Below are 20089 nucleotides of genomic sequence, written 5' to 3' on the forward strand. Positions count from 1 at the left end.
TCCGTGATCTTATCCCACCCCCCCCCCCCCACCCAGCTACTGGGACACTCGAGACTGGCCTCCCTTGTCACCCACCCCAGGAGCCTTCCCAGAGCCTCCCTCCCCCACGTCGTGCGCACGCACACAATAAACCCGATCTTCTCCAGAATCTCCCGACGCCTCCTTTGGCTCGAGCCACGGCACTTACGGTACACGTACGCGTTCGCAGGCTGTGAGCATCTTGGGTTAGGAATGTTGTGATTCCCATTTCCAAACCCTCGGCCCCCCTTGCACAGCAAGAACTTGGCAGATGTCTGTTGGATGAATCAATGCTTTTTTGTCTTGTGTATCGTAGAAGATTCTAGCCACAAGCATTAATTAAGTACCTATTTGGCGTGTACACACGTAGGCCTTTACTACCAATGACTGTTGTGGACTCCCCGTGTCGATGAGGAAATGCCTCCCTAGCTGAGACAGGTCCTCACCAACCTGACTCCTCAGGAAAAGCACCGAGTCCCGGCCAGCGCCACCAGTAAGGCCCTGTCTCTGTTCCACGCCCGTGGAACGGATGTGCTTTTCTGCTCCCTGTGTGACACGCGGAGGGAGGCCCAGCTTTGTGGAGACACACACCCCCCCCCCCCCATTTCTCACCGTGCCGTCCTCCAGCCTGGGCAGACTTAGGCTCCCCTGGGAGGAGATGCACTGAGCTCGGGATGTGACAGGAGCTCGTGACCCAAGGGCATGTGCCCTGCACCGGGGCCCTGGGCATTTCCCCTTGCTGGTCTCGAGGCCGCCTCGGCAGTGACCTCTCTGGAAGCGTTAATGCCACCCTGTTCCTTATGGGCTGAAATGAAACCTGGTTTTGCACGAGCACACAGACGGGGGGGGGGGGGGGACACATGTTCCAGCCCAGAATGGGAAAGCACAGGTGAGGCAGTGGAGGTGCGTGGGCGTCTCGGCGCGCCCTGAAGAACCCCGCCAGCGTGGCATCTGCACAGTCACAGTGCCCATGAACTAGCACGACCCACAGATCTCGAACGCACGCAAGTTACTGGAAAAACCGTCTTTAGAGGAATCCTGTGCGCCACTCTGAGAGCCCTCAGGAGCTAGCAGGCCACAGGGTGCGCTGACTGTGGACCAATTCAGTGACTCACCTAAAAAGCAAACATCGAAATACTCAACGCTTTGTGTAAAGTTTAATATTTTAACAGTGAACAAACAAAGCTTTTAGTGGGGGCGGGGGGAAGCTTTCCCTTCCCCTCGTGGCTCTGCCCCTGAGGAGCGAAGGGAGCCCCACAGGGGAAGTTCTCAGCGGCTCTTGTGGGGCGGAGGTGGCGGCTTCGCAAGTGGCCCCCGCCTGAGTGTTTGCCGTGGGGTGGAAGGCGCGGGGCTGGCTCCGGGTCACTGTCACCGCCACTTCTGGGGACGCTGTGCCTCCGCGTTGAGTGTTTGAAGCAGCTTTTAACTTCCTTTCCTCGTGTACCTTTGCTTTCATAACCAGAAAGTTTCCCAGATTTTGTAATTCTGGGAATCTCCTTTAAATTTCTTTTTGCTGAAACAGACCGGAAGCAAGTACGGCATCGGTTGGGACTTTGGATGGCGCCCGGCGTGTGTGAGGCCACGGGCCGGTGCTGGAGAGACACAGAAATAAACACCTATCAAAGTGGCGGGGCTCCAGGAGTATTTTCTGTGTGATTTCTAATGTTACATTGTGGGAGCGACACGTGTGATTTTATAAAGATGTCGACTACTTTCAGGATCCACGGGGATGTGGTAGTTAGCAACACAGGCAGGGAGGGTCACGTCCTGGCTCTGCGGCTTCCTTACTGTGCGATCCCGGGTCAGGTGCTTCCTCCTCTCTTTGTAAGAGCGGAGACGGCAGAAGCCAGGGCTAGAGGAGCTCTAGAAGCATAAAAATGATGTGAATGCTTCTCTTTCCATGCATCGGGGGCAACGAAGACCCACCCCTGCGGCCTCTGTCCCCCTGAATCCTTCTTTCTCTGTTGTCGGATCTGCTCTGTCTTAAGTAACACACTTGCAATCAGTTTTGCTGTTCATTTTGTAACTTGGTGAGAGGTGTTCCATGATCGCTTTCCATGTTTTGCTCTAGAGCCCTCCCTTCGCCCAGAGGTGCCCAAGAGTCATGCCAGCGAGCCCCGGGCCCCTCCTGATGTCCCGTGAGGCGTCAGCCACCCTGCCGCACTCGAGAGGCCCGCAGGCCCCACCCCAGAGCCCTCGAAACAGAGCTGCGTCCTCCCAGCCAGTCGTGCCATAGTCCTGGAGGGAGACCGCGGCCGGGAGCCTCTGCCAGGACCCAGGTCAGTTCGCGGGTGCTGCTGTCGCCTCGTAGGGACTGCGGGAACACGCTCGGTCTAACCTTGTGCCCTCCCCAGCCCTCAGCCGGGAGAGGCAGGATTAAGCACGGGGATGTGTCCTTTCTTGGCCAGACTTTTCCAGCAAAGGAAGTCCTCTACTTCTCTGACCAGAAGACTTCCTTGAACCGTGACCTTTTTGTATTTCCATCTCGGTAGAGGAAGAAAGTTCAACCCGGCCGGGTGCCCGTCCGCCTGTCCTGGGGATGACGGGCCCCGCTTGAGGAAGTGCTTTCCCGTCTTAGCCTAACCCGCTTCTGGAAACCTTTTATAAACCACAGGCCCTCACGGGTCTCACGAAACCACTACTCTTTTATTAACTGTCCACAACTGATTTTGTGACAGTTTTTCCACCTTGTTAATTTTGAAAGAATTTGGATAGTTTATTGAGTCACTAGTTCATAGCACTCCGTACTATCTCAGCTCTCATGCCTTCACGTTTTAACCATGCAGTTAATTAAAAGCGTATCTTAGGTTAATTTGTAAGTAACTTCTCTGAGTCGTGCTCTCTACCAGTATTTGTTGACTACTCTCAAACGCATAAATTTTGAGCATCGTTAGACGGATCTGCACCGCCACTTGTTAACTAAAAACAGCAAGAGTTTCATTTTAAAAAGAGCTTTCCTGGAAATGACTCCGACCGACTGAGGCCAAATGTAAAGTTGGGCTTTTTAAGAAAACCCACGCGTTCTCACTCCGCCTGCGGGGTCTCACGGCGGCTTCTCCGGGTGGTGGTGTTAGCGTGCGCTGCGCTCACGGAGGAACGATTCCCTAGCCATTTGTCCGAGCCTTCGCGCCTCTTAACGGCCCCTGGTTGTGTGGGGTTGTTTCCGCCCGTGTGCGGAGCCAGTTCGTTGAACTCAGAACTTTCCGCGTGTGTCACACAGGCGCCTCCTCACCTGAAGGACTGTGAGCCGCGAAGGGCCCCTCAAAGGTCCCCCGGCGACCTGGCCGTGCGGACGGGAACCAGGAGTGCTCTGAGGTGTCCCCATCTCCACCGCCCACGTGCCCACCCTGGGTCTGAGCAGCCTGGTCCGCCCCCAGCCTTCATGCCAGCAGCTTCCGGAAGGCGGTGCTGCCGTGTCCTGGGCGTTGTGGGGTCTTCCTGAGCTAACTGACACCACCTCCTTCTGTAGCAGGTGAGCGTCTCACCTGGGCCCCGTGTCTCTGCTCACGCTAGACCCCAGACGCCTAGGGAAATGCACTTCCCCAGATGGAGGGAGGCCTTTACAACGCCCCCCCCCCGCCCCCCGCTCTCGGTTCTGCCCAGCTCTGCCCACCGGTGTTAGATATGATATCCCACTGTGCCACGGGGCAGGTTTTCTTTGGAGATCTTCTTTCTGTCACGGGAGGCCACATAGCAGCGTTCACGGTTAAAGCAGGAAAAACTGGTCCCGAGCGTTCAAGGCGGGAGAGCCGGCGGGCGCCGTGCCATCGTTCTGCCCACCTGTCCGCCTACCGTGTCCGCTCCCGGTCAGCAGGGCGAGGCCCCCTCCCCGGCCTGTTTTCCCCACCGCGCCGCTCTCTGCTCTCGCTGGTTCTGTGAGCGTGGCCAGGGAAGGCGGGGGGGGGGGGGGGGGGGGAGGATGAGCGGAGAGGCAGCACAGAGGACACAGAGGACACCTGGGTGGTGGTCACCCGCGCCAGCAGCGCGTGGCGCATAGAGCCGGTCTCTGAGGGTGCGTCTCGGGAGGAGACGGTCACCGCCCTGGAGCGCGCCTTCTCTGGGAGCGGCCGGAGCAGCGCTGGCGACCGCGCGGCGGCCGGGAAGGGGGGACGCGGCAGGAGGGCCCCGTCTGAGGGAGTCTCCCGGCCCCCAGGTGCACCCAGCCTTCCGGTGGGCGCGGACATGGCGGCGCTCAGGCAGCTGGCGCTCCTGCTCTGGAAGAACTACACGGTGCAGGTGGGTGTGCGGGGCGCGCCGGGAGCCGGGACGCGGGAGGGGCGGCCCGGGGAGGCCGCCGTGACCCCTGCCGCCGCGCCCTTCCTTCCTCTTCCAGAAGCGCAGAGTGCTGGTCACCGTCCTGGAGCTCTTCCTGCCCCTGCTGTTCTCTGGGATCCTGATCTGGCTCCGCTTGAAGATCCAGTCGGAAAACGTGCCCAACGCCACCATCTACCCCGGCCAGTCCATCCGGGAGCTGCCCCTGTTCTTCAGCTTCCCCCCTCCCGGCGATGCCTGGGAGCTGGCCTACATCCCATCCCACAGCGACGCCGTGAAGACCATCACAGAGACGGCGCGGAGGACGTTGGTCATCAACATGAGAGGTGAGGTGTCCCCTGGATCCCGTCGCGTCTGGCCGTGGGGCTCGGGCCCGGGCGAGTGGCCCCGGCCGGCGGCCAGACCAGCATCGCCCCTTGTTGGCGGGTCACTCGTCATAGAGTGGGGACCAGACTTGCGAGGGCGGAGTGGAGTCCCCTGTGTGCCCGCTGCAGCAGCACGAGCTCCGGAACCGCTCCCGATTACTCGTGGTGGGAACAGCCGTCCACGCCCCGGGAAGGCTCTTGCGTTACAGGGGCAAGGTGTGCCGGGAGTGTGCGGTGCTGGGGCCTTTTCTGGGTTGTGGTCCTGGGAGGACAGAGCTAGCAGAAGGCATCAGGAAGCCTGCCGAGGGACACTCCCGGTACGCGTGCCTGTCGCCTTCCTTCACTCTGCTTCCAGGGTGAAAAGCGTGATCGATCCCTTTCCCGCCTCTCGATTTAGGCAATGTAACCTCGGGGGGAGGTCCTTGGCCCTTACTGGGTGATGACCGGGAAGCCCTTCGTGTGGAGCGGGGTCTGGTGACGGAGAAACCGTGTGACACATTACGTTAGCATCCACTCACATCTTCCCGACCCCACACGCGGCCTCCCTGCTCGGGGTCAGTCTCCGAGATGGGGGGGGGGGGTGCAGGGGAGGGGCACCAGTGCCCTCGGCCGCCGGTCTCTCTGCCCAAAACGAAAGCCTCCCTGACCCCTGAGGACAGGCGGACAAAGCCCAAAGGAAACCTGTACCTGTGCAGTCTTTGATCTGAACGTGACCCAGAGCAGCCAGAGTGCTGAGTGGGACGGGCGCTCGGGCAGCTCACGGCTTTCCCACAGCTCGGGGCTTCCGCTCGGAGAAGGACTTTGAGGACTACGTCAGGTACGACAACCGTTCCTCCAACGTGCTGGCCGCCATAGTGTTCGAGCACACCTTCAACCACAGCAGGGAGCCCCTGCCGCTGGCGGTGAGGACCCCACCCCACAAAGCCCCGCTCTCCCTCCCCCAAAACAAGCCTGGCCTGCAAAGGGGCTCTGCCAGCCTGGGAGGTGATACCTGGCCTTGCTGAGGGGCCAGCGTCACTGTCACGGGCCCCTCGGAGGGCGCCCGGTGCCGTGCTAGCCTGGCGGGCTACACGGTGGAGGAAGCCTGAAGGAGGCAGTGCACTGCAGACTCTCATCCCCCCGCGTCTCCAGGCCTCTGTGCACAGATGGGGCAGGTGGGAAAGGAGCAGACACCTGGGACCTGCCCACCCCGGCATTAGAATTTCAGCTATCTATTTTTTTTTTCCAACGTTTTTTTATTTATTTTTGGGACAGAGAGAGACAGAGCATGAACAGGGGAGGGGCAGAGAGAGAGGGAGACACAGAATCGGAAACAGGCTCCAGGCTCCGAGCCATCAGCCCAGAGCCTGACGCGGGGCTCGAACTCACGGACCGCGAGATCGTGACCTGGCTGAAGTCGGACGCTTAACCGACTGCGCCACCCAGGCGCCCCTCAGCTATCTATTTAAACAAACAAAAGGAAGTCCTTTGCCCGTCTGATGGCATTAAGACCCGGTTAATTAAGACTGTCCAGTTCCCCGAGCATTATTTCTGCGGCCCTCGGCCGATTATCAGGGACGCCTCAGGTGCAGAGTTCCTGTAGGTAGATAGCGAGACGGCGAGAACACTGCGGGGGCTCGGCTGCGGGGCCCCTGTCGCCGCCCTGGGCAGGACCACTCGCTCTGACACTCCGGGACCCTGTGTCATCGGTGAGGGGCAGGAGAGGTGGTGACTTCACGGCACCGAGCCCTCTGATGGGTCTCTGGTTTGACTCGGATGTGTGCCTCTGTGCCTGTCAATCAGAGCAAGTGGCTTTATCTTTGGTCCCACAGGTGAGATACCACTTACGGTTCAGTTACACACGAAGAAATTACATGTGGACCCGGACAGGCTCCTTTTTCCTGAAAGAGACCGAAGGATGGCACACCACTTCCCTTTTCCCACTGTTCCCAAACCCAGGACCAAGGGAACCCGCGTCCCCCGACGGCGGAGAACCTGGTGAGAAGCTCGGGCAGCGGCTGGATCCCTCACTGGGCCACTGCCTGGTGATCGCGGGGGTCCCACCTTGCCTGTCTTTGCAGAAATACTCCTAAAGGAGCGTTTGATCTTCTTCTGCGTAGAAGGAGGGAAGCTTCTGGGAAAACTGGGTTCTGAAAGGTTAAAATACTCAGGATGGCAAAGGCCGTCTCTCTGGTTCCCAGGGGGCACATGCTCTCGAAGGAAACCTCTGTGTTTCGGTCAGTTTCCATCCGATCTGTGGGCTTGGTTTCACACCTCCCTTCCCTCCCTGGCTTCCACTGTGTCCAGGCTAATGGGCTTTGTAAGCCGTGTGGTCCTTGAGTAGTTGTCCAGGGTTAAATTGCATCCCTGGGGCGCTTGCAGAAACTGGATCTTGGCCAGTTGTACCCTGTCTTTGCGTGTGTCGGTCTGTCCCGTGTGACCTTGGTGGGCAGTCGACCTGTTGGTCTGCTCGCAAGCACGGTTGTGTTCTAGAATGGAGTGGAGCCAGGGGTAAGCGAGGAGTAGCTGGGACCCATCCGTGGGTTCCAGGAGGCAGCCAGGGTGTTGCAGAGAACACAGGATCCCACGGCCTGTGGGAGGCAGAGCGTGTTCGAGATTTTGGTGGAAAGACCCAGGAATGTCTCTAAACGATGCACCGGGGGGGTAGGCACACCCACTGCCTGGGCCAGGACTGTTCTATTTGTGGGGACACTTTCCTGAGGTTGGAAGCAACAGGAGAAAGACCAGCAAACTGCACCAGGTACAAACTTGAAATTTGACAAAAAAGGAAAAGACGTAACACCAATGACTCTGTTTTGTGTTTTGTTTCTCTTCCGAGATTTTATTTAGCTTCCAGTTAGTTAACATGTAGTGTAGTATCGATTTCAGGAGTAAAACCCAGTGATTCATCTCTTACATACGACACCCAGTGCCCATCCCAACAAGTGCCGTTTTCAGTGCCCATCACCCGTTTAGCCCCTCCCCCACCCACTTCCCTCCAGCAACCCCAGTTCGTTTTCTGTATTTAAGAGTCTCATATGCTTTGTCTCCCTCTCTGTTTTTATCTTATTTTATTTTTCTTTCTCTTCCCCTATGTTCATCTGTTTGTTTTTTATTTTCTTTTTAAAATGTTTTTAATGTTTTTATTTATTTTTGAAGGAGAAAGAGAGACAGAGCATGAGAGGGGGAGGAACAGAGAGAGAGGGAGACACAGAATTCGAAGCAGGCTCCAGGCTCTAAGCTGTCAGCCCAGAGCCCATTGCGGGGCTCAAACTCACGAACTGTGAGATCATGACCTGAGCTGAAGTCGGAGGCTTAACCGACCGAGCCACCCAGGCGCCCCTATCTAGTTTTTTAAATGCCACATATGAGTGAAATTGTATTTGTCTCTCTCTGACTTATTTTGTTTCACATAATACCCTCTGGCTCTGTCCACATCATTGCAGATGGCAAGATTTCCTTCTTTTTCATACCTGAGTAATATTCTAGTGTGTTTATATGTGTATCACACACAACATCTCTTCTATCCGTTTGTCAGTCCATAGACATTTGGGCTCTTTCCATACTTTGGCTATTGTCGATAGTGCTGCTATAAACATTGGGGTGCATGTGTCCCTTCGATACAGCATACCTGTACCCTTTGGATAAATACCTAGTAGTGCCATTGCTGGGTTGTAGAGTAATTCTAGTTTTAATTTTTGAGGAACCTCCACACTGTTTTCCAGAGCGGCTGCACCAGTTTGCGTTCCCACCAGCAGTGCAAGGGGGTTCCCCTTTGTCCGCATCCTCGCCAACATCTGCTGTCCCCTGAGTTGTTAACGTGAGCCATTCTGACAGGTGTAAGGTGGTATCTCATTGTGGTTTTGATTTATAGTTCCCTGATGATGAGTGATGTTGAGTATTTTTTTTTTTTTTTTGAGAAATGTCTGTTCGTGTCCTTTACCCATTTCTTCCACTGGATTATTTGTTTTGTTGGGTGTTGAGTTTGATATGTTATTTATAGATTTTGGATACCAGCCCTTTGTCTGATATGTCATTTACAGATGTCTTCTCTTATTCCATCAGTTGCCTTTTAGTTTTGTTGTTTCCTTCATTATGCAGAAGCTTTTTAACTTGAGCAAATCCCAAGCGTCCATTTTTGCTTTGCCTTAGAGACATGTGTTATAAGAAGTGGCTCCCTCTGAGGCCACAGAGGTTGCTGCTTGTGTTCTCCTCGAGGATTCTGATGGCTTCGTTTAGGTCTTTCATCCATTTAGAGTTTAGTTTTGTGTCTGTTGTAAGAAAGTGGTCCGGGTTCATTCTTCTGCCTGTCGCTGTCCAGTTTTCCCAGCACCACTTGCTGAAGAAACTGTCTTTTCCATTGGATATTCTTTCCTGCTTTGTCGAAGATGAGTTGGCCATACATTTGTGGGTCCATTTCTGGGTTCCCTGTTCTGTTCCATTGATATGTGTGTCTGCTTTTGTGCTGGTACATACATACAACACCAATGTTAAAAGCAAGTAGGAGCCTGGGGAAAACATTTCAGCAAATGACAGGGGTCCACATATTTTTATGTTAAGGACTCATTAGTCCACACCAGTTACAAGGACACAAAGACCCCTGAGGTGTGGAAGGGACGCGGGCCTGGCACCCAGCACGCCCTCAGCGTCCCCAGCCTGGGCTCTGCCCCGGCCCCGTGTCCACACCTCAGACCCGCTGAGCCCCTGATGGGAATTCAGCCTCTGGAATAGTCAGAAAGGAGGAAGCGTGCACACGTGCAAAGGTGTTCGCCATGGTCACAGACCCGCGGGCGGCGGGAGACGATGGGGGACAGGGTGACGCCTCCATTCCTCGGAGCGCTGAGCAGCCCCAGAAGTTGTGGTGACAAAGATGAGGTGACAGGACAGGCCTCACGAGCAGCAGTGTGACGTGATAAGACCAGTGTCCCGGGGCCCTGTCCCTCCCCCGCCTCAGTGGCTCCATGTGTCCAACGGAGACACAGCCAGCTGCTCTGCAGGTGGTTTGTGAAGAGCTGAACCCCCATCCAGCACCACGGCAGGTGTCAGTAACTGCTGCCGCAGCCCCAAAAGTCTCAAACCCAAGGGCGACGTGGTACCTGCCGTGCTGGGCTCTTTTCTCCTCTTTTCCTTAGGGGCTGGCTGCAGGCTGCTGGCATTTCCGTGTTCCAGGACGCTGGGTCGTGTTGTAAATGTCACCGTACTTTTTGAATGAGGGTGCCCCTCTCTGTCCTCGGGGACTCAGGCTGCCTTGTGCTCCCCTGTGGCTGTGCCCACCCCTCCTTTAGGCCGCTCTGCCGGGCCAGGCTCGGGACTGGAGCTCCCTGTCCCGAGCCTGCCGCTCTTCCCAGGCCCTTCACTGGAAGAATTTATGACCGCCCACGTGGAGGGGGCCCGGAAAGGGCCAGCACGGAGAGCGCACAACGCCCGAAGGCCTTCGGGCTGTGACTCCGCCTGCCTTTGTGGTGCTAGCTTGGGGGGTGGGGGGATGGAATAGAAGCTGCCAGTCAGCGGGCCTCACGACAGCAGCTGGTTACGCCGGATTGTCTGGGTGGACCTGATGCAGTCACGGGGTCCTTCGAAGTGGGCGCGGGAGGCAGGCGGGAGGGTCAGAGAGATGCCGCCCGGCTGGCGTTGGGGGTGGGTCAGGGGCCACGGGCTGGAGATGAGGGCGGCTCCTACAAGCTAGAAGACCGGGGACACCGTAGGAGCGTGAGGTGGTGTCGCTCCGGGGCCGCGTTCGCCAGGGAGACCCCGGCACAGCTCAGGGCACGCGGCTCCGTGAGCCGCGCCCGCGATGCGGCCCTTCTGACGCGAGCCCACCCACGTGCGGGACGTGCTGTGCTCCGCACCCAGGGTACATCCGAGAAGGCTTCCTGGCCGTGCAGCACGCGGTGGACCGGGCCATCATGCAGTACCACGCAAACGCCTCCACGCACCAGCTGTTTGAGAAGCTCACCGTGATCGCCAAGAGGTTCCCTTACCCGCCTTTCATCTCGGACCCGTTCCTCGTCGCCATGCAATATCAGCTCCCCCTGCTGCTTGTGCTGAGTCTCACCTACAGCTCCCTCACCGTCATCCGGGCCGTCGTGCAGGAGAAGGAGAGGAGGCTGAAGGTACCCTGCCCCACGCGGCCCCGCGCCATCCAGGCGGGGCGTGGGCCGAACGCCCACCGTGGTGCCGGTGACCCCCGGGCTTCTGTGAAATCAGGCCCAGTACATCCAGATCTTTCACACCCGACAGAGCACCGCATTTTGCGTATAGCGTGCTAAGGTCTGAAACGTTGGAAAGACCACGGTTTGGATGTGCTGGGTCAAGTAAGACACGGCTTTGAAACTAATCGCACTGCTTTCTCTTCACTTTTTGGCTGTGGCTACTATAAAATTCTAAGTTTTTGTTGGTTTTTTTTAAGTTTATTTTTGAGAGAGAGACAGAGCAACAGACAGACAGAATCCCAGGCAGGCTCCATGCTGACAGTGCAGAGCCTGATGCAGGGCTCGAACTCACGAGCCTCGAGACCACGACCTGACAGAAATCAAGAGTTAGACGCTTCACTGGCCTAGCCCCCCAGGCACCCACTAAAACTCTAAATTATATACACACACATTCCGTTTCTGCTGCGCAGAGCCACTCTAGAGAGAAACAGCCTTCACGGAGGGCCCGTTCACTCTGCACGGATCGGGGACAGCTGTGGGTGTGGACCGCCAGGCTCACTGGGATGGGGCTTAAGGAAAGCGTCGCCGCAAAGAACGTCCCTGCCTTAGTCGGGTACAGTTGTGTGCTAGCGTCACCTGTAAACTCATCCCAGTGACGCGCCCATAGTGACCCAGACGCCGTGTGAAGTCCTTCCCTGGCGGTGTCTGCAGGGCCGGTGAATTGATACTTAGCGTATTCTCAGTGACTCCACATCTGCGATCGCTGGGGCCTGTAAGGCGCACGGGCAGGTGGCCGGGAGAGGGTTCGGGGGTGCCGTCTGCCGGGGCACCGGAAATAGCAGCAGCGAAGTGAGGCGATGACGCGGTTGGCGGCAGACGTGAAATGGCTCACGAACCAACGCTGGTGCCCACACGCGTGGGGAGAGGGAGGAGGAGGGCAGGGGATGCCGGCACAACGGGACCCGCGAGAGTCCCCCGGTGGCCCGGCGTGGCACGCGCATGCGCCCGGAGGCACGGGCCGCAGGCCAGGGTGCGGGGGTGTCAGTGCGGCCCTCTCCCCAGGAGTACATGCGCATGATGGGGCTCAGCAGCTGGCTGCACTGGAGCGCCTGGTTCCTCCTCTTCTTCCTCTTCCTTTTCGTGGCCGTGTCCTTCGTGACCCTGCTCTTCTGCATCAAGGTGAGTGTGGCCTCGCCAGGAGCCTGGCGGTCGGGCGGACGGGAGAGGCCACCGTGGCACCCTAGGCGACCCCGGCCTCGGCTCGGCCTCCGGGGTGGGGGGTGGGGGGGGAGGACGGCGCACGCGGCCCTTCTCCCACCCTGTCCACTCTCGTTGGAGGCCGGGAACGTTTAAGGTCTTCCTGGTTTTGTCCCCACCTTCCCCACCGCGGCCTGCCCGGGTGACCGTGGACGCCCGCCTCGCAGGTGAGGAAGGGCGTGGCGGTGCTCGCTCACAGCGACCCCTCGCTGGTGCTGGTTTTCCTGCTGTGCTTTGCCGCCGCCTCCGTCTCCTTCAGCTTCATGGTCAGCGCCTTCTTCAGCAGAGGTGAGCCGTCCTGCCCTGGGCCCGCAGGGGCCCCAGCGAAACCCTGCCGTGTCCCCCCTCCCCCGCCCGGAGTCAGAGCAGCCACGGGTGGGGGGGGCTGTGCTCTGTGCCTTCATTCAGACCCTGTCCTCGGGACGTCGGGCACGCGCCTGATTCCAGCCCTTTCTTCTCTGGCCGCCAGCGTGTCCTAACCTTGCTCTCCCGCCCGAGTCGTGTCCAATAGCCGTGGAAAGCTGTCCGCGCCGGGTGTGTTCCCGTGGCCGCGCACGTCGCCCGGCAGTCCCGGGTGGTGTCTCTTCCTTTACCTGCGCTTTGGTCTGAGGACTGGTGTCTTTTTTCAGCTCCCCGCTCACACGTTGACCCGGTTTTGGGTTCCGTGATCACCATCCCTGCCTCTCGCGTTGTCCTCGTCTCTTTTTTCCTTTCCTGTTGGGGCAACATACATATAACGGGCAGTTTACCACCATAACCATTTTTGCGTGCACAGTCGAGCGGGCTCCACGCTGTGTCGTAACCGTCCCCACCACCCACCCCGGAGTTTTTCTGTCTCCCCAGACTGAAGCTCTGTCCCCCTTACACCGACTCTCCGTCCCTCCCCGGTCCTGGCGCCCACCATCCACCTTCTGTCTCTGCGGTGGCGGGAACTCGCGTGAGCGGGATCACACCTACTTCTCGTTTTGTGCCTGATTCTCTCACTGTGCGCACCGCCCTGGGGTTCATCCACGTCACAGCGGGTTCGGGATTCCCTTCCCCTGTAAGGCTGAGTGACATTCTGTCGTGTGGATGGGCCACTTGGCTTATCCACCCGTCACCGCACACGCGGGTGCTTCCACGGTCCAGCGCTTGTGAGTCGTGCAGCCGTGACCATGCGTGTGCAGGCACCTCTCCGAGACCCGCCTCCAGCCCTTGGGGCCGCGGACCCAGAAGCGGGAGTTGCGGGTCCTCCACTGACTCTCTGTTTAGTTGTTTGAAGAACTGCCACACTTTTCCACAGCGACCGCGCCGCCTCCATTCCCGCCCGCGGCACACGCTTTCCCCGCACCTCGCCAGCACTCGTCATTTTCTGATTCAGGGGGTGGTTTTTTAAAAGTTTATTTATTTATTTTGAGAGAGGTCAGGGGAGGGGCAGAGAGAGAATCTCCACACTGGGCATGGAGCCCAATGTGGGGCTCGATCCCAAGACCCCGGAATCATGACCTGAACCCAAATCAAAAGTCAGATGCTCAATCGACTGAGCCACTTGGGTGCCCTGGGGGTGTTTTGGTAGAAGCCATGCTGGTGGGTATGGGGAGGGTGTCTGGAGGGAAAGCTTGTGTGCACCTGTTTGAGCTGTCGGCTAAACTAACCACTGTTTTCACGGGACACCGTGTTTGCTGGGAAGAATGACCATCAGACTATGATTACTCCCCTTGGATATTTGGCACTTTCTCAAATGGGAGCTGGTTTTTAAGGAAAATAACTGGCAGTATCTGACGTCCGTTGAATTTTTAAAATTCTTTTTAATATTTATTTTTGAGAGAGAGACAGAGCACAACACAAGCAGGGGAGGGCCAGAGAAAGAGGGAAACACAGAATCTGAAGCGGGCTCCAGGTTCCAAGCTGTCAGCACAGACAAGGGGCTCGAACCCAGGAACGGCGAGATCATGACCTGATCCCAAGTCGGAAGCTTAACCGACTGAACCACCCAGGCGCCCCTGATGTCAATTGTAAAATTCAAGCTTTCAAGCCAAAATAGGATTTTACATACTTGAATCTAACACCGTGCGCGTGACGACGCGCTTGATCTCTTAGGAGGTTGGTGTCCATGTTACCGGTGAGAGTTTTTTTCTGTATGTCACATAATAAAATGTATTTATTTACATTTAAAAGGTCCACGTAGCTCAACAAGCAATATTTTCCTCACGACCCACGTGTCACATTACAAGATCATGCACGAGTCACAGCCCCTTCAGAGTGCAGGATAGACAGGTGGATTTTCACATAACAGAGCACGAAAAGTTCTTTGGTCAGTTTGAGTCCACGTGGCACGTGGCCTTTGAGAAACGACCGCCTGAGTAGCGCTGTCTCAGAGAAGAATGTCCGGAAATATCGAGAAGGCTGTTAAAATTCCTCCTCCTTTTCCAACTACTTATCTGGGTGAAGGCGGTTTCCTTCACGGGCCTCAACCCAAACGGTGTGATACGGCAGGGTGAACGGGGAGCAGATACGAGACTCCAGCTCTAACCTCTTAAATCAGACATTACAGAGGTTTGCAAAAGCATAACACGGTGCCACCTTTCTCACTAAATTGTGGGAAACCTAGCTGATTTTTGTAAAAATACTGTTAGCTTAGAGTGGGTTCAATATTCTTAAAAGTCTCTAGGCTCAGTCAGCGGGGCCTCCGGCTCTTGATTTTGGCTACTCCTGGAGGGGAGGGGAGGGGAGAGGCTTGTCTGTTTGGTGTGTGCCAGGCTCCCTGGTGAGTGGGATGCCTGGTGAGAAGCGGAGTCGGGCCGGGGGGTTGGGGGGTCCGGTGTGCACGGTCAAGGTGCAGTCTGCAGCAGAGGGCTGGGGAAGTTGGCCTGGGGGTCACGTTCCCCACGGCACACGTGCCCGGACGAGCGGAGAGGCCGTGGGTGGCGCCTGGGGTCCTCAGTCCTGCGCTGCAGCCCGTGTTCGGCACACCTGTCTTCTCTCCATCCGTAGCCAACATGGCAGCAGCCATAGGGGGCTTCCTGTACTTCTTCACGTACACCCCCTACTTCTTCGTTGCCCCCCGATACAACTGGATGACCCTCAGCCAGAAGCTCCTGTCCTGCCTCCTGTCCAATGTCGCCATGGCGATGGGAGCCCAGCTCATGGGGAAATTTGAAGCGAAAGGTGAGTATTTTCCTTCTGGCGAGCTGCCCTCGCCGACTGAGTTACTAAGAGAGCCTGACCAGGGGTGGCTCCGGCTCCGAGCAGGGCACCCCAGCGAGCCGGGGTTGGGACAGAAGGTGCTCAGTCACCGGGAGGCTCACGTCCCAGCAGGCGGGAGGCGGGGCAGGAGCCCTGAAGCCCAGAGGACAGAGCGTTAACGTGTCCCGCACTGCGCGGCCACCACTCGGGGGCAGTGTGGCCTCAAGGTCCTGTGGGGGGGGGGGGGAGGGCGGGACCTCGTGGGGGTCTTGACTCAGCACCTGGCCCCAAAGTCTACAGGGAAGGGGGGGGGGAGAGGAGACAACCCCCTGCTGTCGGTCAAGTGGCAGAACCAGAACCAGCCCCTCCCTACACAGTAAGGGGGGTTGAGGGCACGGACACCTGAGAGTGAATCAAGTCACAGGCCAGAGCTGTTGTCCTGAGTGTTGTGAAATTTCCTGATCTTGTAAACGTCACGGGTTGAACAGAGCGCATCACTGTGCTGACTTTGGCACCTGGGCTGCCTCCCGCTCAGGTTTCCGGAAAGGGTGGAGAGGGTCCGGTTGAACCCTGAAAGCCACCCGCTGGGGCGTGCCACCAGGGCTCCCCAGGGCTCCCCAGGCGCTCAGGACCTTGGAGGGAGCTGTCCCTGCCCCTGTGCTGAGAGGAGGCGGGAGGGGGAGCACGAGCTTCTGCGTGGCCGCCCTGTGCCGGCGTCCGTCCCCGAGCGCGTGCCGCTGCTCTGGCCTCCTCTCTCGGGGTGAAGTGCAGTCTCCCATCCCGGGACTGACCTGCGCCCCTGCGGTGCCGGCCCCGTGCACCCCGGGTCTCTGTCTCGGGCTGCCTGGTCTCATTCCCCACAGTCCTGGCTCTTGTGGCTTCCTGGTGGGGGTCTGTGGGAGGAGAGAGCCCATGGCACCTCCACGTGGCCTTGTCTTTAGAAACGTTTTCTTCCTTGGCAGGGTCTTCTGACGCTTTGGCTTTTATTTCTTTTTAACGTTTATTTATTTTTGAGAGAGAGAGAGAGGGAGACAGAGGATCCGAAGCAGGCTCCACGCTGACAGCAGTTAGCCCTCTGTGAGGCTTGAACTCAGGAACCATGAGATCATGAACAAGCAGAAGTCGGATGCTCAGTCACTTGAGCCGCCAGGTGCCCCTGACACTTTGGCTTTTAAATATCTGTGTTTCTGGAGCACCTGGGTGGCTCAGTTGGTTAAGCGTGTGGCTTCAGCTCGGGTCGTGATCTCGCCATCCATGAGCTGGAGCTGTCTGTGCTGACAGCTCAGAAGCTTGTAGCCTGCCTCAGATTCTGTGTCTCCGTTTCTCTCTGCCCCTCCGCCACTCGTGCTCTGTTTCCATCATTCTAAAAATACTCATTAAAAAATCTGTGTTTCTGTGTTTAGTAGTATGTGGTAAATGTACACTTGTTTATTTATTTTTGAGAGAGAGAATAGGCAAGCACGGGGGGGGCGGGGTAGAGAGGGAGAGAGAGAGAGAGAGAGAGAGAGAGAGAGAGAATCCCAAGCAGACTCTGCACTGTCAGCTCAGAGCCTGATGCAGGGCTCATTCTCACAGACTGTGAGATCATGACCTGAGCTGAAATCAAGAGTCAGACAGTTAACCGACTGGGCCACCCAGGTGCCTCTGACAGTGCATTTTAAAAGTCTACATTTATGGGGGTGCTTGGGTAGCTCAGTCGGTTGAACGTCCGACTTTGGCTCAGGTCATGATCTCGCAGTCAGTGAGTTCGAGCCCCGCATCGGGCTCTGGGCTGACAGCTCAGAGCCTGGAGCCTGCTTCGGATTCTGTGTCTCCCTCTGTCTCTCTGCCCCTCCCCCACTTGTGTGCTCTCTCTCTATCTCTCAAAAATAAATTTTTTTTTAAAATGTAAAACAAAAAATTTTAATAAAAAAAAAAGTCTACATTTATGGGGCACCTGGGTGGCTCAGTCGGTTAAGCATCCGACTTTTTTTTTTCAATGTTTGTTTATTTTTTTGAGGGGAGGGGAGGGGCAGAGAGAGGGAGACACAGAATCTGAAGCAGGCTCCAGGCTCCCAGCTATCATCACAGAGCCCGACGCAGGGCTCAAACTCACAGAGTGCAAGATATGACACGAGCCGAAGTCGGACACTCAACTGACTGAGCCACCCAGGCACCCCACGTCTGATTCTTGATTTCAGCTCAGGTCATGATCTTACGACTCATGAGTTCCAGCCCCACCCTGGGCTCTGTGCTGACAGCGTGGAGTCTGCTTGGGATTCTGTCTGCCCCTACCCCACCCACACTCTGTCTGTGTCTCAAAAATAAGTAAACAAACACTTAAAAATAAATAAGATGCACTGCGCCTTGCAGGGTTCAGACACTTTGTTTTAAAGCCATTAACAAAGAAGAGTATAACTATACAGCCACTCTTGTTCTCAATGTTCTACACTGAATTTACTTAGGTTCAAGTTGTTTTTTTTTTTTTTTTAACGTTTATTTATTTTTGAGAGAGAGAGCACGAGAGGAGATGGGAGGAGATGGCAAAGAGAGGGAGACAGAATCCGAAGCAGGCTCTAGGCTCTGAGCTGTCAGCACAGAGCCCGATGCGGGGCTCGAACTCACTGACTGTGGGATCATGACCTGAGCCACCCAGGCGCCCTGATGCTGAATTTACTTAAACATGCAAACTTCTAATTGCTTGAGAATGAACAGTGATCAAAGCCAGAGCATAGCCATTTCCGCGAGGGGCCCTGGGGCCAATCCCCAAGCACCGTTTGGGCTGTTGTCGGCAAACCCACAGAAGACGAAACCCTACGAGCGCCGCTAAGGAGAGTTTGTGTGTGAGTCAGGTCCTCCCGGTTTCTGAAAAGACCCGGATTGAATGCCCGCTATTCCAGAGCTGGCCTTCACCCAGACCGTGCACGTGTACACGCGTGTCTGCGTGTGTGCGGACGTGGACGGATGTGCACTTAGGTCGTAAATCAAACCTGAGCCTCCCTCAGTCCACAGGCTCTTGCTGGTTCTGTAACTTTCCGATTTTGTGGCTCGCTGTTGTCTAGAGCCTCGAGGAAAGACACAGGTGTGCCGTAAAAGCGGGAAGGGAGAAGTCGCGCTGGCTTGGCGGGGACCTGCGCGCGGTGCCGCTGGGGCCGAGGGACCGTTTCAGGTCCCCGTCCCGGTGTCTTCCAGGCGTGGGCGTCCAGTGGCGAAACCTCCTGAGTCCCGTCAACGTGGACGATGACTTCTCCTTTGGGCAAGTGCTGGGCATGCTACTGCTGGACTCCGTGCTCTACGGCCTGGTGACCTGGTACGTGGAGGCCGTGTTCCCGGGGCAGTTTGGCGTGCCCCAGCCCTGGTACTTCTTCATCACGGTGAGTGCTGGCAGCCCTAGTCCGCACGGGGGCAGGGGGGGTGTCCCCCGCACACGCCCCGGGCCCCTCCGGTCCCTGGCACTCAACGCCTCGTTGGGCATGTCCCTCGTGCAGTCAGGGAGCCATGTGTCCCAAAGGCCCTGAGACCCCCTACTGGCCAAGATGAGCCCTGCAGTCCAGAATCTGGAAAGGGCTCGCCCTGGCCCTGCAGCACGGGACCGGCACACGCCCACCCCCGGCCTCACGTCAAACAAATATCCCACTGGTTCCTCCGCCTACCAAGTAACACAGCCTCCAGCCTCTTGTAAAAATGATCGCGTTGCTGGGATTCCCGGCACAGTCCCACCGCCCAGAGACGAGCCGTGCTGACCCCTTGGTGTGCAGTGGTTCAGACTGTTCTGAGCACGTACCCTCCGGCAGCCTGAGCCTGTGGGTGCGTGACATACACACACTTGCTTTTACGAAAAGGGGATCATGTTGTACAAGTCTTGAAACTTGTTTGGGTGGTTTTTTTGTTTATTTAAGTTTATTTTACTTTGAGAGACAGACTGTGTGTGTATGTGTGGGAGGGGCAGAGAGAGAGAGAGAGAGAGAGAGAGAGAGAGAATCCCAAGCAGGCTCTGCACTGTCAGCTCAGAACCCAACACGTGGCTCGAACTCACCAACCACAAGATCATGACCTGAGCCAAAACCAAGAGTCAGACACTTAACTGACTGAGCCACCCAGGCACCCTGAAGCTTTTTTTTTTTAACCTAACTTAGCTATCTTAAATACAAATGTGTGTGAATCTGTGTAAAAATATACTTTTAGATACCTGTGCATAATTATAAGTTTTGTTTTCATCTTTGAACTAAGTATCTGCATTTTCAGGAATCACCTTCGTTTTTGAGCACAGCACCGCGTGGGGCCACCACCATGTGGTCCGTCAGTCCCTGCTGCTGGCGGGTGAGGTGCCACCTGAGTGTCCCCTCTCTGGTTCCACACATACTCACCATGAAGACACTGGAGTGTTTCATCACATCTAAGGTGCCCCTGATCCATAGGGGCACTGTCACTTTCTCACCAAGACAAATGGTGACAGTTAACTGTGGCACTCCGTGATCTGTGACACATTCTGATTTCAGAGCCCTGTAAAACGTGAGAAGTGTGTCCCTTAAGACCAACAGGCTGGGGACACCCGGGTGGCTCAGTCACTTAAGCATCCGACTCCTGATTTCGGCTCAGGTCATGATCTCACAGTTTGTGGGTTTGAGCCCCACCTTGGGCTCTGCACTGACAGCTTGGAGCCTGTTTGAGATTCTTTGTCTCCCTCTCTCTCTCTACTCTGCCCTTCATGCTTGTGCACATGCGTGCACTCTCTCTTTCCCTCTCAAACAACAACAACAAACATTAAAAAAAAGACCAACAGGCCGTGGTGTGCTAGAACCATTCCAGGCATGGGAAGTACCAAGAACGGAGATGGGGGTGCCCCTGTGGGGCTTAGCTGGGGGCGGCTCTCCCAGGGCCCGGTTCTTCCCTTTCCTGTGA

General features: G+C 56.6%; 1 protein-coding gene across 1 annotated transcript in view; it reads left to right on the forward strand.

Moving 5' to 3' along the window:
* The first annotated feature begins 2113 nt into the window (after nt 1–2113).
* Nucleotides 2114–20089, forward strand: part of ABCA3 (ATP binding cassette subfamily A member 3) — a 37914-nt gene continuing 19938 nt past the window's right edge. The window contains exons 1-11 of the mRNA XM_047098033.1: nt 2114–2297; nt 3239–3490; nt 4172–4254; nt 4352–4616; nt 5430–5557; nt 6467–6632; nt 10488–10747; nt 11849–11965; nt 12211–12331; nt 15017–15190; nt 18380–18561. Of these exons, the coding sequence (XP_046953989.1) occupies nt 4201–4254; nt 4352–4616; nt 5430–5557; nt 6467–6632; nt 10488–10747; nt 11849–11965; nt 12211–12331; nt 15017–15190; nt 18380–18561 (1467 nt within the window). The 5' untranslated portion in view covers nt 2114–2297; nt 3239–3490; nt 4172–4200. The remainder of the gene's footprint in view (nt 2298–3238; nt 3491–4171; nt 4255–4351; nt 4617–5429; nt 5558–6466; nt 6633–10487; nt 10748–11848; nt 11966–12210; nt 12332–15016; nt 15191–18379; nt 18562–20089) is intronic.

Source organism: Lynx rufus, unplaced genomic scaffold (genome assembly GCF_022079265.1).
Source record: "Lynx rufus isolate CCGP_SWC_20201006 ecotype Redwood Valley unplaced genomic scaffold, mLynRuf1.p SCAF_43, whole genome shotgun sequence".
NCBI lineage: Eukaryota > Metazoa > Chordata > Mammalia > Carnivora > Felidae > Lynx > Lynx rufus.